This window comes from Asparagus officinalis, chromosome 8 (assembly GCF_001876935.1).
Source record: "Asparagus officinalis chromosome 8, Aspof.V1, whole genome shotgun sequence".
NCBI classification, from domain to species: Eukaryota; Viridiplantae; Streptophyta; class Magnoliopsida; order Asparagales; family Asparagaceae; genus Asparagus; species Asparagus officinalis.
In genome coordinates, this window is record NC_033801.1 from 70,715,864 (window position 1) to 70,729,015 (window position 13,152).

The 13,152-nt window shown below is 38.7% G+C and overlaps 1 protein-coding gene across 1 annotated transcript; it reads right to left on the bottom strand.

The window, feature by feature from the left end:
* Positions 9,259–10,743, bottom strand: LOC109822363. The gene has a single exon (XM_020388552.1). It carries the CDS (start codon positions 10,611–10,613, stop codon positions 9,831–9,833), a length of 783 nt encoding a protein of 260 aa, XP_020244141.1. The 5' UTR covers positions 10,614–10,743; the 3' UTR covers positions 9,259–9,830.

Genomic DNA, 13,152 nt, shown 5'->3' on the forward strand with positions numbered 1-13,152 from the left:
ATATTTATCACATTATACAACAATTTGGAAAGATAACGTGTTTTAAATGATTTCATGAAAATCACGTATTTAACGATTTCATACACGTTTTGCAAAAATAATGAGTTTTCATAAATGGAAAATGTTTTTTGAGAAATTCCTTTACTAACATATTTATTTTCAAATATATAAATATTTTCCCAAGTTTTACTATTTTTAAAGTTGATTTGCTATTTTAATTTAAATTTAGAAAATTAGTTTTTAAAAATTTAGGTTTTTGTGAATAGTATTTTCGGTCGACCAATTGGTTTCATCAGTCAACCGATCCTCTTGCATCAGTTGACCAATGTAATTTTTAAGTCGACCGACCAGTGCAATTTTTTTAGCCTAAGGTTTTACAGTCAAATCAGTCGACCGACTACGTGAATCAGTCGACCGAGCACAGTGTGTTCAGTCGACCGATTGGTTTTATCAGTCGACCGACTATGTATTATTTTCCAAAATTAGCTAATGGCTAGTTTATCAGTCGACCGATGAAATTGACCAGTCGACTGATCTGTACTTTTTACTGTAACAGCTAGTTTTGGGCTGCTTTGTTTGAGAGGCTATAAATAGCCCTCAAGGCTTGGTTTTTTCACAAGAGTTTTACAAGATTATTTCACCAGTTTGTTTCTAAGTTTAAGAGTGTTTGTTTGTGTGAATAAAGTTTCACAAAGAGAATGATCTTAATTTGGGTTTGAGGCGTTCAACCTCAAATCTCTATATCTACATCTTTTTTTTTGGAGAAGTTTTCTAAACTCATTCTCTAGCTTAATCTTCATTTTGATATATATATTATATATATATATATATATATATATATATACATACAAGCTACATTTACTTGAGTTTAATTTCATTTTTTTCTCATTGTTATTCACACACAACCACTTGAGCTTTAGTATTTCACATATTGTATATTTGAGTTATGAGTGATTCATTAAGAGAGCTTATATTTTCATTCTCGTCTTGTTTAGAGAACAAATCTTTATTTGCACTTATTGGTAAACACATTGTAATACACAATAACACTTAGAGGAGTGGTTAGTGAGAAACTGTGGTCAATTCTAAGAGAAGAGGGTTGGTTATAAAGCTTAGGGAGAGGTCGTAAATCTAAATACTTCAGGAAGGTGACACAGGTAGTCTAACACTTAGAGGAGTGTCTTGTAGGATTGACAATCGTGTGAGTTGTAAAAGTTTTCGGTGCATTTTGGAAACCGATTGTGTAGTTATTTAAGATTTAGTGTAGTATCTCCTCGAGGTGAGGAGCGGAGACATAGGTTGTGGGTAGACCGAACTCTGTCATCAACTTCTTGTGTTTATGTTTGGCTTTGGCGTATTTTTCATCTTGCAATTATTATTCATATTACCTATTGTCATATTGTTTCATTATATATCATTGCTTATATTTTTGTGTATATCATCATTGCAAGGATAATTCTTTATTGTTTTTAATTTGGCCTCGATATCAGATTAGATTAGCAATTACCCTATTCACCCCCCCCCCCCTCTTTAGGCCCCCCCCCCCCCCTCTTTAGGGTACTTTCAGTCTCCACGCCCTCCAGGTCCACATCGTTGAAGGAAATGGGCCCTTCCGCACTAGGCTTCTTGCTGCACATATCTACTCGCAGCGCTCATTTAGCATATCTCTTCTAAGCATTCTTAGATGATCCTCCAGCAGTTGGACCACCACTGATAGTGTTGATGACACGCTTATGGCTGAGTTTGGGGTGTCGATTATTAGGATACGACTGGGGGCGAGGCAACGAAGAATGGAACCTCCTATTGGCTTCCCCCGAGGAAACTTCTCTCCTATCTCTAGAGTATTCACTCTGGATCAAATCCTTAATGTCTCTCTGGAGGATTCCACAATCATTAGTGAGGTAACTATAGTCTCGATGATATCGACAATATTGTCAGGTATCCCTATTCCAATGGTCCGACCTCATCTTGGGAGGAGATGTGTTAAGGTACCTCTCCTTCTGGACCATGTAGAGGGCATCAATGAGAGTGGCATTGATAACATTAAGGGTTGGTCTTGGTGTCGACTCCCTCCTTTTGTCTCTCCTGTCGGACAGGTTTATCGGGAGTCAACTCTAGGGGGATCTCTCACCCATTCCAACCTTGGTGGGGGGTCCCTAGCCATCTCTGGTGCTGGGCCCCTTGCAAGCGCAGCTATGGTTATTGGAGGTGCTAGTGTCGGGACCGATGCTACTGTTGTCGCAGTTACTGTTCGTGTGGGATTTACTACTGTCGTCGCTTCTGCTGTCCTGGCTGTTGCCTTGTAGGCTCAGGCATCTTCCATTTTTATGTACTCATGAACCTTAGCCATCAACTGTTTGTAACTATCGACCAACTTCTTGGCAAGTGAGTTTGCTAGTTCATTGCTCAACAAGCCGGCCACAAGGGTGGACATGGCGACATGGCTCCCAAGGTCGTTGAATTCTAGCCTCTTCGCCTCGAACCTCTTGAAATAGGCTCGAAGGTTCTCCCCAGGTTCCTACCTCATCTGTATCAATACGTGAGGCGGTAGCTTCTACTTGGTGTCAGACAAGAAGTGGTGCACAAATTTCTTGCTGAGCTACTTAAAGTTGTCGATAGACTTCTTCTCTAGAGTGTTCCACCAGAGATTAGCACTTCCCAATAGAGTGATGGGAAAGCATCGGCAAATGATGAATTCGGGCGCCTGCAGCATCCTCATCATATCATAGTAGTTCTAGATATATTCCACAGGATCTCCCTCGCCCCTGCATCTTGAATTTCTCCAAAGAGTCATTCATGATGTCGTCGGTGAGGGGAGTACTCCCTGCTATAGCCTCGGCGATTGGTCGATAAGTCCGGTCATAGCAGGATGATACATTAGTGGGTGAAGGGCTTGGGGCGGCACGATGAGGTTGACGGTCTCACGACTCTCTTTTCATAGAGGTCCTTTTGTCACAGCTAGGTCTAGGGCTCTCGTCAGTTATTTCCACATATTAGAGGTGGTGTTAATGAGAATCCACAGGGCAAGTCGGCTAGTGAGGTGGAGGAGACTCATACCTAGCGTGCTCTCTCTGCGGTTTGCTGGCGACATGTGGAGTATGAGGAGGAACTATAGGTCGATCCCTCGGCAGAGGATGAGTTGTCGAAGGCTGGCCTTCTAAGGGCAGACGGGCAGCCGAGTTTACGGGCTATGGAGGAAAATAGTTGAAGAGTTCATGGGTGAAAGCCATGAACTACTGCTGGAAAGCTTGCGTGATCTACTTTGTGAACTCTTCAATCTGGGCTTATGTGACATAGCCCGGGTATGGTTCTCCGGAAATGGATTGGTCAGCCCTATGCTCATAACCAGACATGATTGCTTGGAGAAAAGAAGAGGCCCATAGTGGCGCCAAACTATTGATGATTAGAATCACATAGTCAAATAGTTGAGTTAGGAGTGATTAGGGCCCATTGTCCTCTCCAAAGGTTCGAATCTTGAGATGAGCTGTATTATCCTGCATAATGTAGAAACTCGTAAGAGGGTGAGGTTTGTTTCTCCCATTGTTCCTCTGACGATCAAGTCAACAAGGTGCTTGAGTCGAGAAGAAAGATGAACTATGTGAGTTCTTTAATACAGCGAGCATGCTAAAGTGTTAGAGAAATTTCTTACCTTGATACAAAGAATAGTTCACTTATTTATAACAAAGGTTGTGGGGGTAGTTTGGTAACTTTGGTCGAGTATGGGCTGGTGGCTGAGTCAGCAAAGGCTTTACAGGTGTCGGCAATGGATTGGAGGAGATCACTTCCTCATTTAATATGATGTGACCAAATGCACGCAGCGATAACGTGGTCCGATGTGTCTTAAAGATTTTCTAAGATGGAGAAATGATGGCGCCTGAACATGCATTTAATGTGATGGCGATGACGTGTCAGCGGGAGTTCGAGGTATTTGTCTCTTTTCTGCTCGTCTGATCTAGTGGCGGGAGATACAGTCTCGAATTGTCTTTGTGAGATGTCAGCTGAGGAGCCGGTCGAGTGGGTCACTTGCTGACTCGACCTAGCAAGGAGGTCGATACGTACAACCTTTCGAGCGGGTTAAAGGGGTGTTGACTCGTCGAGTCGTCCGAATGGGGCACTTAGATTGTCCCGATGTGGTGAATTGATTAGATTATGCATCTAATGCGGGACACTTGTCGGCTATTGATTGGAGATTAACTCTTAGTGTTTGAAGCACTATAACAAAAACTATTTTATATGATACAAGAGAGTTCATTAATATATTGGTTATATCTGAAAAACTAAGATTAGATACCTTGATCACCAAATTGACTTCTGATCAATTATTCTAAGAATTAAAAATTGTAATTGTATGATCAATATATCTTCAGATGTTTCAAATACATATTCAAATATTTTGCTATATATCTAAATCTTTAACTATATCCTACTAGATATAGATATTTAGTGATATATGTGGATATTGATATAGATGTGTTTTTGCACCTCCATCTAGGGTTGGGCGTGGGTCGGGCCAGTTTAGGCCCGTGACATGGTCTTCCAGTTTTAAGCATGGGCCAGGTCTAACCCGGGCCCACACAGGCCAAAGTAGGCCATACCACTTCTCTAATGCATGGTTTAGGGCTAGACCCAGCCCGACCGACAACCCACCTAGGAGCGGGTCGGGTCGGGCCCATAGCCCATGGATTGTGGGTCGGCCCATGAATTTTTTGACCTTTTTCTATTTTTTCATTTCTAAACTATATCAACTTTGTATTTAGTTAAATTATATTTAATTTACTTTTTCCTATTTCAAATTATTTATTTAAAACTGTGTGTATAAATATAAACATCACAAACACAAAGATATGCGCAATTCAGACTTCTGAAGGAATACCTGATTGCTTGAGGTCCGTTTATTTCTTGCTAAACAAAGTAAATATTTAAAATTAAACTTGGGTCGACGCGAGTTGACAGGGCCGGGCTAACCCTATCCCTGGCTATAAACCTCCACAAATGTGGGTCGGGTTGGACCTGACATGATGGGGGCTGGGCTATTTCGACCTGTGTTTCGAACCGGCCCATGCCCAACCCTACCCCCATCCCTAAATCCCAGAAGAGTTGGGCTATTTTCAGCGGTGTGTATTTACTGTCATAATCTTGTGATTTCTCTTATAAAAGAATGCCCAGAATTTTGGCAATAGGAAATGCATAGGCCCAACTGATACCCAACTCAGATGGATTAACCGAACAATCTCAAACGCTACAATTGTGAGGGTCCTTTGTGAGTTAAAGTAGCAAGAGGGATTGTTGTTACGTATAGGTATGGGCCTCCCGACGAAGCCCAACAGGCATACTCTGTACGTCATTTATATCCCACAAAGATCCGATTAATTCTATATAATAATGATGATGATGATGATGATGATAATAATAATAATAATAATAATAATAATAATATAATTACATTGGAACCCCATGGTCCGAGTGATTCAAATTAGACTTTGATAAATAGAATGCATTGTTCATGGTATGTTTCAATGTTTGAAGCACCTTTCAAATCATTTTACAAAGAGATTTAGAAAATAAATTGTGATATTCGTCTCGAATTCCAATAAATTGCACATTTTAGGGGTAAAACATTATATTTTGATAGTAAGAGCAAATTTGACAGAAACTTATGTGCAAATATTCCATTCTATCCATGGATGGACCTATGTGAAATATGGAGATGCGGAACAACAAAGAGACAATTTGTACACATAATTATAGTGTTGCATTAGCGTTGCTTGCATCTTAATGCATCATGATCATCGTCATGTGATACTTAAAACACATTTTATTTGCAGGTGGGAACTATAAATCTAGTTAAGAAAACATTGTGCAAAGATCCAACTAGTGGAAGACTGACTGCCTCGTGAGTCACCACCAAATAAAAAATAAGAAAATAATAATAATAATAATAATAATAATAATAATAATAATAATAATAATAATAATAATAATAATAATAATAATAATAAGAGTGATAATGCATTTAGAACTCAGGCCTCATGGAACAACTACGTACATACGGTATTATATAACCTCTCAGCAAACAACAACCAACAACACATATGTTATTCTCAAATGAAATAAAATATAATTAAAAAACGCAGCCCACATTTATGCACCCTCAAGCAGTTTCGAGAATTTGATAGTTAAATGTGGTCACATGAGTACGTTAAATTCCACAATACATTCTGAATCCCATAAAATTATACAACAGATACGTAGAGGACCTGAACATGCAACAAACTGTGAGATCCTATAGAGCATTATTGAAGGCAGGAATCCATGTTAAATTCCATGTTAAATTTGCAACCAAAATATAAAACCCAAGCATCTAACAACCTAATTTCCTTTTCGAATACAATCCAAAATTAGCTTGCAAACTCCTGAAACTCAACATTTTTATATGAAGTAAAACCCTTATCCAAATCTTCAAAAGATTTTTGCAAATTTTTCCTTTAATCAATTATATTGACCCATCTCATTCTACAAATGAGTCCACCAATCAAATAATCAGAAGATCCCGATGTCTCAAGATTATAATTATTGGAAGATAGAATCACGAGACATTTAAGAGTACAAACAAAACGAGGCAACTTAGACAATACTTAATGATGGGGTACTAATTAAAGTATTTAAATGTACTTTGTTCTATTTAAAATTTTAGAGAAGGGAGGCCATGTTTGTCTTGACATTGAACTTTTTGTGCAATTATATGTTATTAAATCCATTCCTATTGATTCCACGCTTGATTTTGCTATAGAGAAGAAGCCTCAAATAAAAGTTGGTGCTTGCGCGAGTTCCGCTTCTATGCTGGCTGCTGATTAATACGGTTATGGACTACTATACTTTTATTTGTTTGGATTAGATCACTGTCAAATATTTTTGACTCATTTCGGTGTGATGTCCTAGTCTTTGTCTTAATCTCTTTGTTGTTTGGCAGTGTTAAGATTCTGGCTTGAATGTCCTATATTGTCCTTCCCAACTAGGGCAAATAGGTTTATTAATGGCGCCTCTAATGAATGAAGATAAATCACAATCTTTTTTATAAAAATAAAAAAATGTCGTTTTCTATTAAGTACACCAAAGTTTACATTACGTTTGACTTTGATACCTCAAAGTTTTTATTATGCCCATAAGATTACCTCAAACGTCCAAAAAATAAAATAAAATAAAATAAAAAACTAATAATATTTTGATACCTAAACTAGCATAATCGGTTACCAAAGTTAAATTTTTTAAAATTTTGGAGATGGTTTTGAGAAATAAAACCTCATGATATCAAAGTTAAAGATGATTTAAACTTCGCGGATACGTAAGTGCAAATAATTGAAATAAAATTATCTTTGGCCTGCACTAGAATCATGAGTACTCAATGATCATGAATATCACTGCTTTTTAATGTATTTAGGTCTATTGTATCACAGAAATGACTAAATGTTATTCATGCTCCAAGAGTTGACACACGTTCTACGTTAACTATGCATCGTATGGACTCAACCTTATGCAGGACGAGTCAAGTAACGTCATTACTCGGTCCTTCCCAAGAAGGCCAAATCAAAAGGTGTCCTCACTCGGATCCCGTAATTAAGGTCGGCTCTGTGCCTCTTCATTTTGTAAAACCAAGTCGAGAAGCTCTCAATCCAAGATGGCCGAATCAAAATGTATCATTTTATGGCCTACTCGCAAAGCCGAGATGAGAGGCGGTCACTCTCAAGCCCCATGCCAACAGCCGATCATCATCACATTAAATGCATGATTGAAGTCATCATTACTCTAACCCCGAAAGTCATACTGACTCGTCAAACCTCGTCAGCACCTTGCTTCCCCCCTATCACTCCAGCATTAATCACGAAGGTGACTCACACCACCCGCGGTCGACAATTGTAAAGTATCAGCTGAATAAGCTGACTGCTTGGACTTGACCGAAGTTACAAAATTTCCCTCCTGAATATGTTATAAATAGCTGCCTTGTCCACTGCATGAAGGTACGTGATTTCTAGCAATAGAACACACTGTAATTATACTTTCCCTCCTCCACTTGAGATCAATACTAAATTGACCGTCGGAGGAACCCCTAGAGAACTCAACTCCGACCCTCTTACGTATTGTTTGTGTGTAGGACCGAATGCTCTGCTGAAGAATCAACCATCAGAAGAAGATTGAGTAACCCTAAAGCTCTACGTAATCTACATTAAAATTTCGTATTTGATATCTGACATTAATAGTTTGGCGCTCACCGTGGGGCTTTTTTTCTTCTTCATACAAGATGGCTAATTGTGATTGTCCAAGCCAATCATTAGTTCCTTCCACTGAAGAAGCACATACCGTGGGCTATGTCACTCAAACCGAATTGGAAGACTCCACCTCACGAATTTTTTAATCTCTTTACAACAGTTCGCCTCCTTCACAAATGAATTTCTCAGCTGGATGCCTCTCCAACAACCTTCTCCGTTGTTCGTCTCTCCTCCTCCTGCAGATCAGGCTAAGCAAGAAGCACTGCCTCTCCAACAACCTTCTCCGTTGTTCGTCTCTCCTCCTCCTGCAGATCAGGCTAAGCAAGAAGCACAGGAGGATTATACTGAACACACATCTCCTCCGCCTCACCACGGACTCGATTCGATGTTCATCCCCGACAACCATCGCAACACGTAGAGGCAAGTCGTTAGAGCCCTAGCTTTAGCCTTGAGCGCACCGCATAGACAAAATTGCGTAATGCCAGACACCCTTATGAGGCTCCAAGTCCCTCCACCACTAACCTCGTGTCTGGTTATGATCGGACGTTTAACACGACACCATTAAAGGGGACACTTTGCTCGCCGATTGGATCATGAATACCCCATGTGTGAAGTTCAAAATGTTACATATTGAGAAATATAAAGGCGAGGGGAATCCAAGGAGCATGCGCATAACTTTTATAAGAATTGAGAGACAATTTCGAAACCTTAAAGATTTAAGGGCTAATATTGAAAGGGGAAAAAAACTTTACTGTAAAACGTATTTCGATGTGATCATCGGCCACTTGCGAAGAAATATATAAAACTAAAAAATTATTTAATGCTGCCACCTTTTTCTTGAAAGGTCATTACTATTGGTAAAAACGGAGATGTAACAAGATTGCTTTAATGCATTGCGATTATTTAATGCTGCCACCTTTTTCTTTTTCTTTTTCTTTTTTAAGATCACTGTTGTCAAGTGCGAGTCATCCGATTCCACTCGTAATGCTGCCACCTTTTTCTTTTTCTTTTTCTTTTTCTTTTTAGATTCCTTCCTCGATCTCTCGTCATGCTTTTTCACAAATGCTAGCCTTTCGCGGTTGTGATCCTTTGAATGGTACGTATACCTTTATTCGTAAAGTTTTTTTTCTAAAGGATAATTCACAGAAATCAATCCAAACAGCTTTAGACCTCTCGGATATTGCTAGGAGTATTAACCATCGTGAGTGCAGAAGCAGCCGCGTTAATGTGAACGTAAGCTCTCCCATTAATTTATGAGCATCTTCCAAAGGAAATTTCTCAAAACATGCATGATATATATCGTACGACGCAGAGCACAAATCATCATCTCACCAAGCCTTTTACCATGTAACTAACTATACAACGCAATAAACCTTCACACATAAACGGACTCTGAACCTCCATCCGAACCACGCATCGGCTTCTCCGTCTAGAAACAACCTCTACACATGACCAAATTAACTAATTGAAGTAGAAAGAAAAATCTATATGTAGATAGTAGCTCTTATACGCTAATTAAATAGGTGATACGTTTTCCTTCTGAGGAGGCGATCGACCGAATATGGATTAGGAAAGGTGAGGCCCGCCGGCACGGAGGGCGCGGAAGTAACCCAGAGGGTTAGCCTCAAAGGATGCCCTCAGCATGGTGACACCCATCCTGCCTGGTGCCTTCATCATCTTGCCCGTGCCGCGTAGGAAGCGCGAAGCAGCCGGAGCAGCAAGCAGGAGAAGGCCGCGGAAGCAGCCGCCGAGGAAGCTGGGGAAGCAGAAGCAGCGGGAATAGGCACACAGAGAGAGCAAGAGGAGGAGGAGGGCGATGGGCAGGAACCGAGTGAGCCCAACACGGAGCCAATGGTGCAGGGTCTCAGAATCGGGCTGGATCAAGCTCCATTTCTCAACTAAGAGACCCCAGATGCTGTCGAATTTTTCAACAAAGGAACCCCAGCTGACGCCGTCGAACGTTTGGACAAAGAAGCCCCAGACGGGATCGAAGGCGTGGAGGAGATATTCGAGTAATTTTTGAAAGAAGTTGCCTACGCTCTCAACGAAGGAACCCCAGCTGATGCCGTCGAATGTTTGGACAAAGAAACCCCAGACAGGATCGAAGGCGTGGAGGAGATATTCAAGTATTTTTTGAAAGAAGTTGGCTATGCTCTCAACAAAGTTCATGCCGTCGAATATTTGGACAAAGAAACCCCAGACAGGATCGAAGGTGTGGAGGAGATATTCGAGTATTTTTTGAAAGAAGTTGGCTATGCTCTCTTTTGTTGGTTGTAGATCTCCTCCTCCTCCTCCTGAGTTTGCAAACTCATTTACTTTGTCTACTAACAACTTTCTGGTTCCCTCCATCCCTTAAGAATTTCAGCCACAAAATTGGGTTTTGGGAACTCGGGTAGGCACAGTAGAATGAGAGACCGGACGTTGAGAGAGAGAGAGAGAGCAAGAATGGATATAGTGAGAGAAGAGGGGGATTGGTTGGTATATACCGTATATATAAGCGGGCGGTCAGGCAGGCCCCACTATAAATAGCCAAGAGAGTTGGGAACTCCGATTATTTGGTTCCTTAGCCAATTTCACATCTTCAAGCAAGGGGGAGGTTTCTGAAATGGATCGATTTCTGGTCAAGATGTTGATGTGGTCAAAAAGTGAGTTGATTTTTGTAATCATCTTTGAAATGGATCGATTTCTGAGATAAAAGTTCAGATTGGGTCTATTTTGAAAATTTATTCTCCATTTTTCTCTCTGTAGCAAGGCAATAGACCGAGCAGAGTAGCTCTTTGTAGGCACGAAATAAAGGTGAGGATCAGGTGATCACAGTCATCACAAGAGTAAGGGGTTGTTTGGTTGTATGTTTTTACCATGTAAAAGGATCGAAAGTGTAAAAAGTGGGTCCCAATGTCAGCTTTCATCACTTTCAATTGTTTGTTTGTAGTTGTAAAAATAGTATAAAGTGATTTCATATGCTGATGTGGCTTGTAAAGTGATTTCATTAAAAAAAACATGATTTTAGAAGAAAGCTGACATTGGAGTCAGGAAAAAATAATAAAAAATAATTCTAACCAATATGATCATTTGAGAAGGGACCACTTTTTACACTTTCCAAATAAACAATTAAAGTTACATTTGCAAACCAAACAAGTAATTTATGATTCCAATGGAATCAAAAACAAACAAAGAAAAATATAAAAGTGAAATTGATGAGTTGGACAACAACTTTCCTAGTTGTGTCATAAATACAAAATTTTACCAACAACAACCAAACAGCCCCTAAATGGTAGCGTGGCAGGTGATCACATGCTGTAAACATGGTAGCGTGTCACGTGATCACATGCTGTAAACATGGTAGCCTAGGGAGGCTTTTTGGGAGGGGAAAGGCTTCTAACTTCATCTGAGTAGCCTTATAATTTTCCGAAGGACTTTTCAACGGCGTTTACAGAATTGTGTAAAAGTTTGTTGGTTAATTTAAAGCGGGGCCTCGGGATTTTAGAAAAATGCACGCATTGATTTCATAGATAAAAGCCCAATTAGCACTTAAATACCTCATAGTTTCACTCACTTAGTACTTATGTACACTCATTTGTTTCCATAGTATTTATATACCCTAAGTTATTTAAGACTATCATTTTAATAAGCAAACGTTAAAATTTTACTTGAATGTTTCTAAATGATATTTACAAGCTAATTATAGAGCTTTCTAACCATTAACGTTTATAAAATTTATCGTTAAACCAATCTCAACTCTAAATTAGAGTAGAATTAAGATAAGTCAAAAATAGAAGTTTGGTCGGTTTAATAATAAATTTCACAAATTTAAATTCTTAAAAGCTCTATAATTAACATGTAAGTGTCATAGAGAAACATTTAGATGATAACTTTCACATTTGCATTATTAAGAGTATTAACATGTCAATTTTAGATTATTTAGAATATATTAATGCTATGAAAATTAAGTGAGGGTATATAGGCTAAATGACACCCTTTTGTTAAATGACACCCTTTTGTTTCGTCATCTTTACACTTACATACTTTATGCTTTAAGAAGTAATATTTTAATATCCTAAGTTGTAAAAAAGTATCACTTTAGTACCTTAAGTTGTAAAAGATCTGGCAAGTCAGTACCTTCTGTTAGTTGAATGTAGAAGTATTTCTAGGAATATTCTCATATTATTAGCACATGATATTTTTATAATTGTATTGACCCCACTTATTGTGTCATATTTTCATTACACCTACCCTCCATTACTTTATGCTTTAAGAAGTAATATTTTAATATCCTAAGTTGTAAAAAAGTATCACTTTAGTACCTTAAGTTGTAAAAGATCTGGCAAGTCAGTACCTTCTGTTAGTTGAATGTAGAAGTATTTCTAGGAATATTCTCATATTATTAGCACATGATATTTTTATAATTGTATTGACCCCACTTATTGTGTCATATTTTCATTACACCTACCCTCCATCTTCTTATCCCTTAAACCTTTAATAATTGCATGTTAGTCCTTCAGATCTTAGAAATTGCAATTTAGCTCCTTAAACCTTTAATAAGTGTATATTACTCCACCAAATCTTAAAAATTGTATATTAGTCCCTTAAAATGTATAGGGTCTTGCAAAATGGTCCCACAATTAATATTTTAGTTAAAAACCTGATTATTGTTGTTAATTTTTATCCTAAAATCTACAAACACCAAACTACACTCTGAAGTTTCAACACTTTGTGAAGCTCAACGTTGGTTAGGATTTTTTGCTAATCATTGGAGAAGAAGAACTCAAGTGAATTTCGATTTATTTGAAGCACATATTGGGTTTAAACATAGTAAGAAATGCGTTGGGGAACATCATAGACGAATAAAATAGTCACTTAGCCTACAAACATTAAATTTGATGGAATA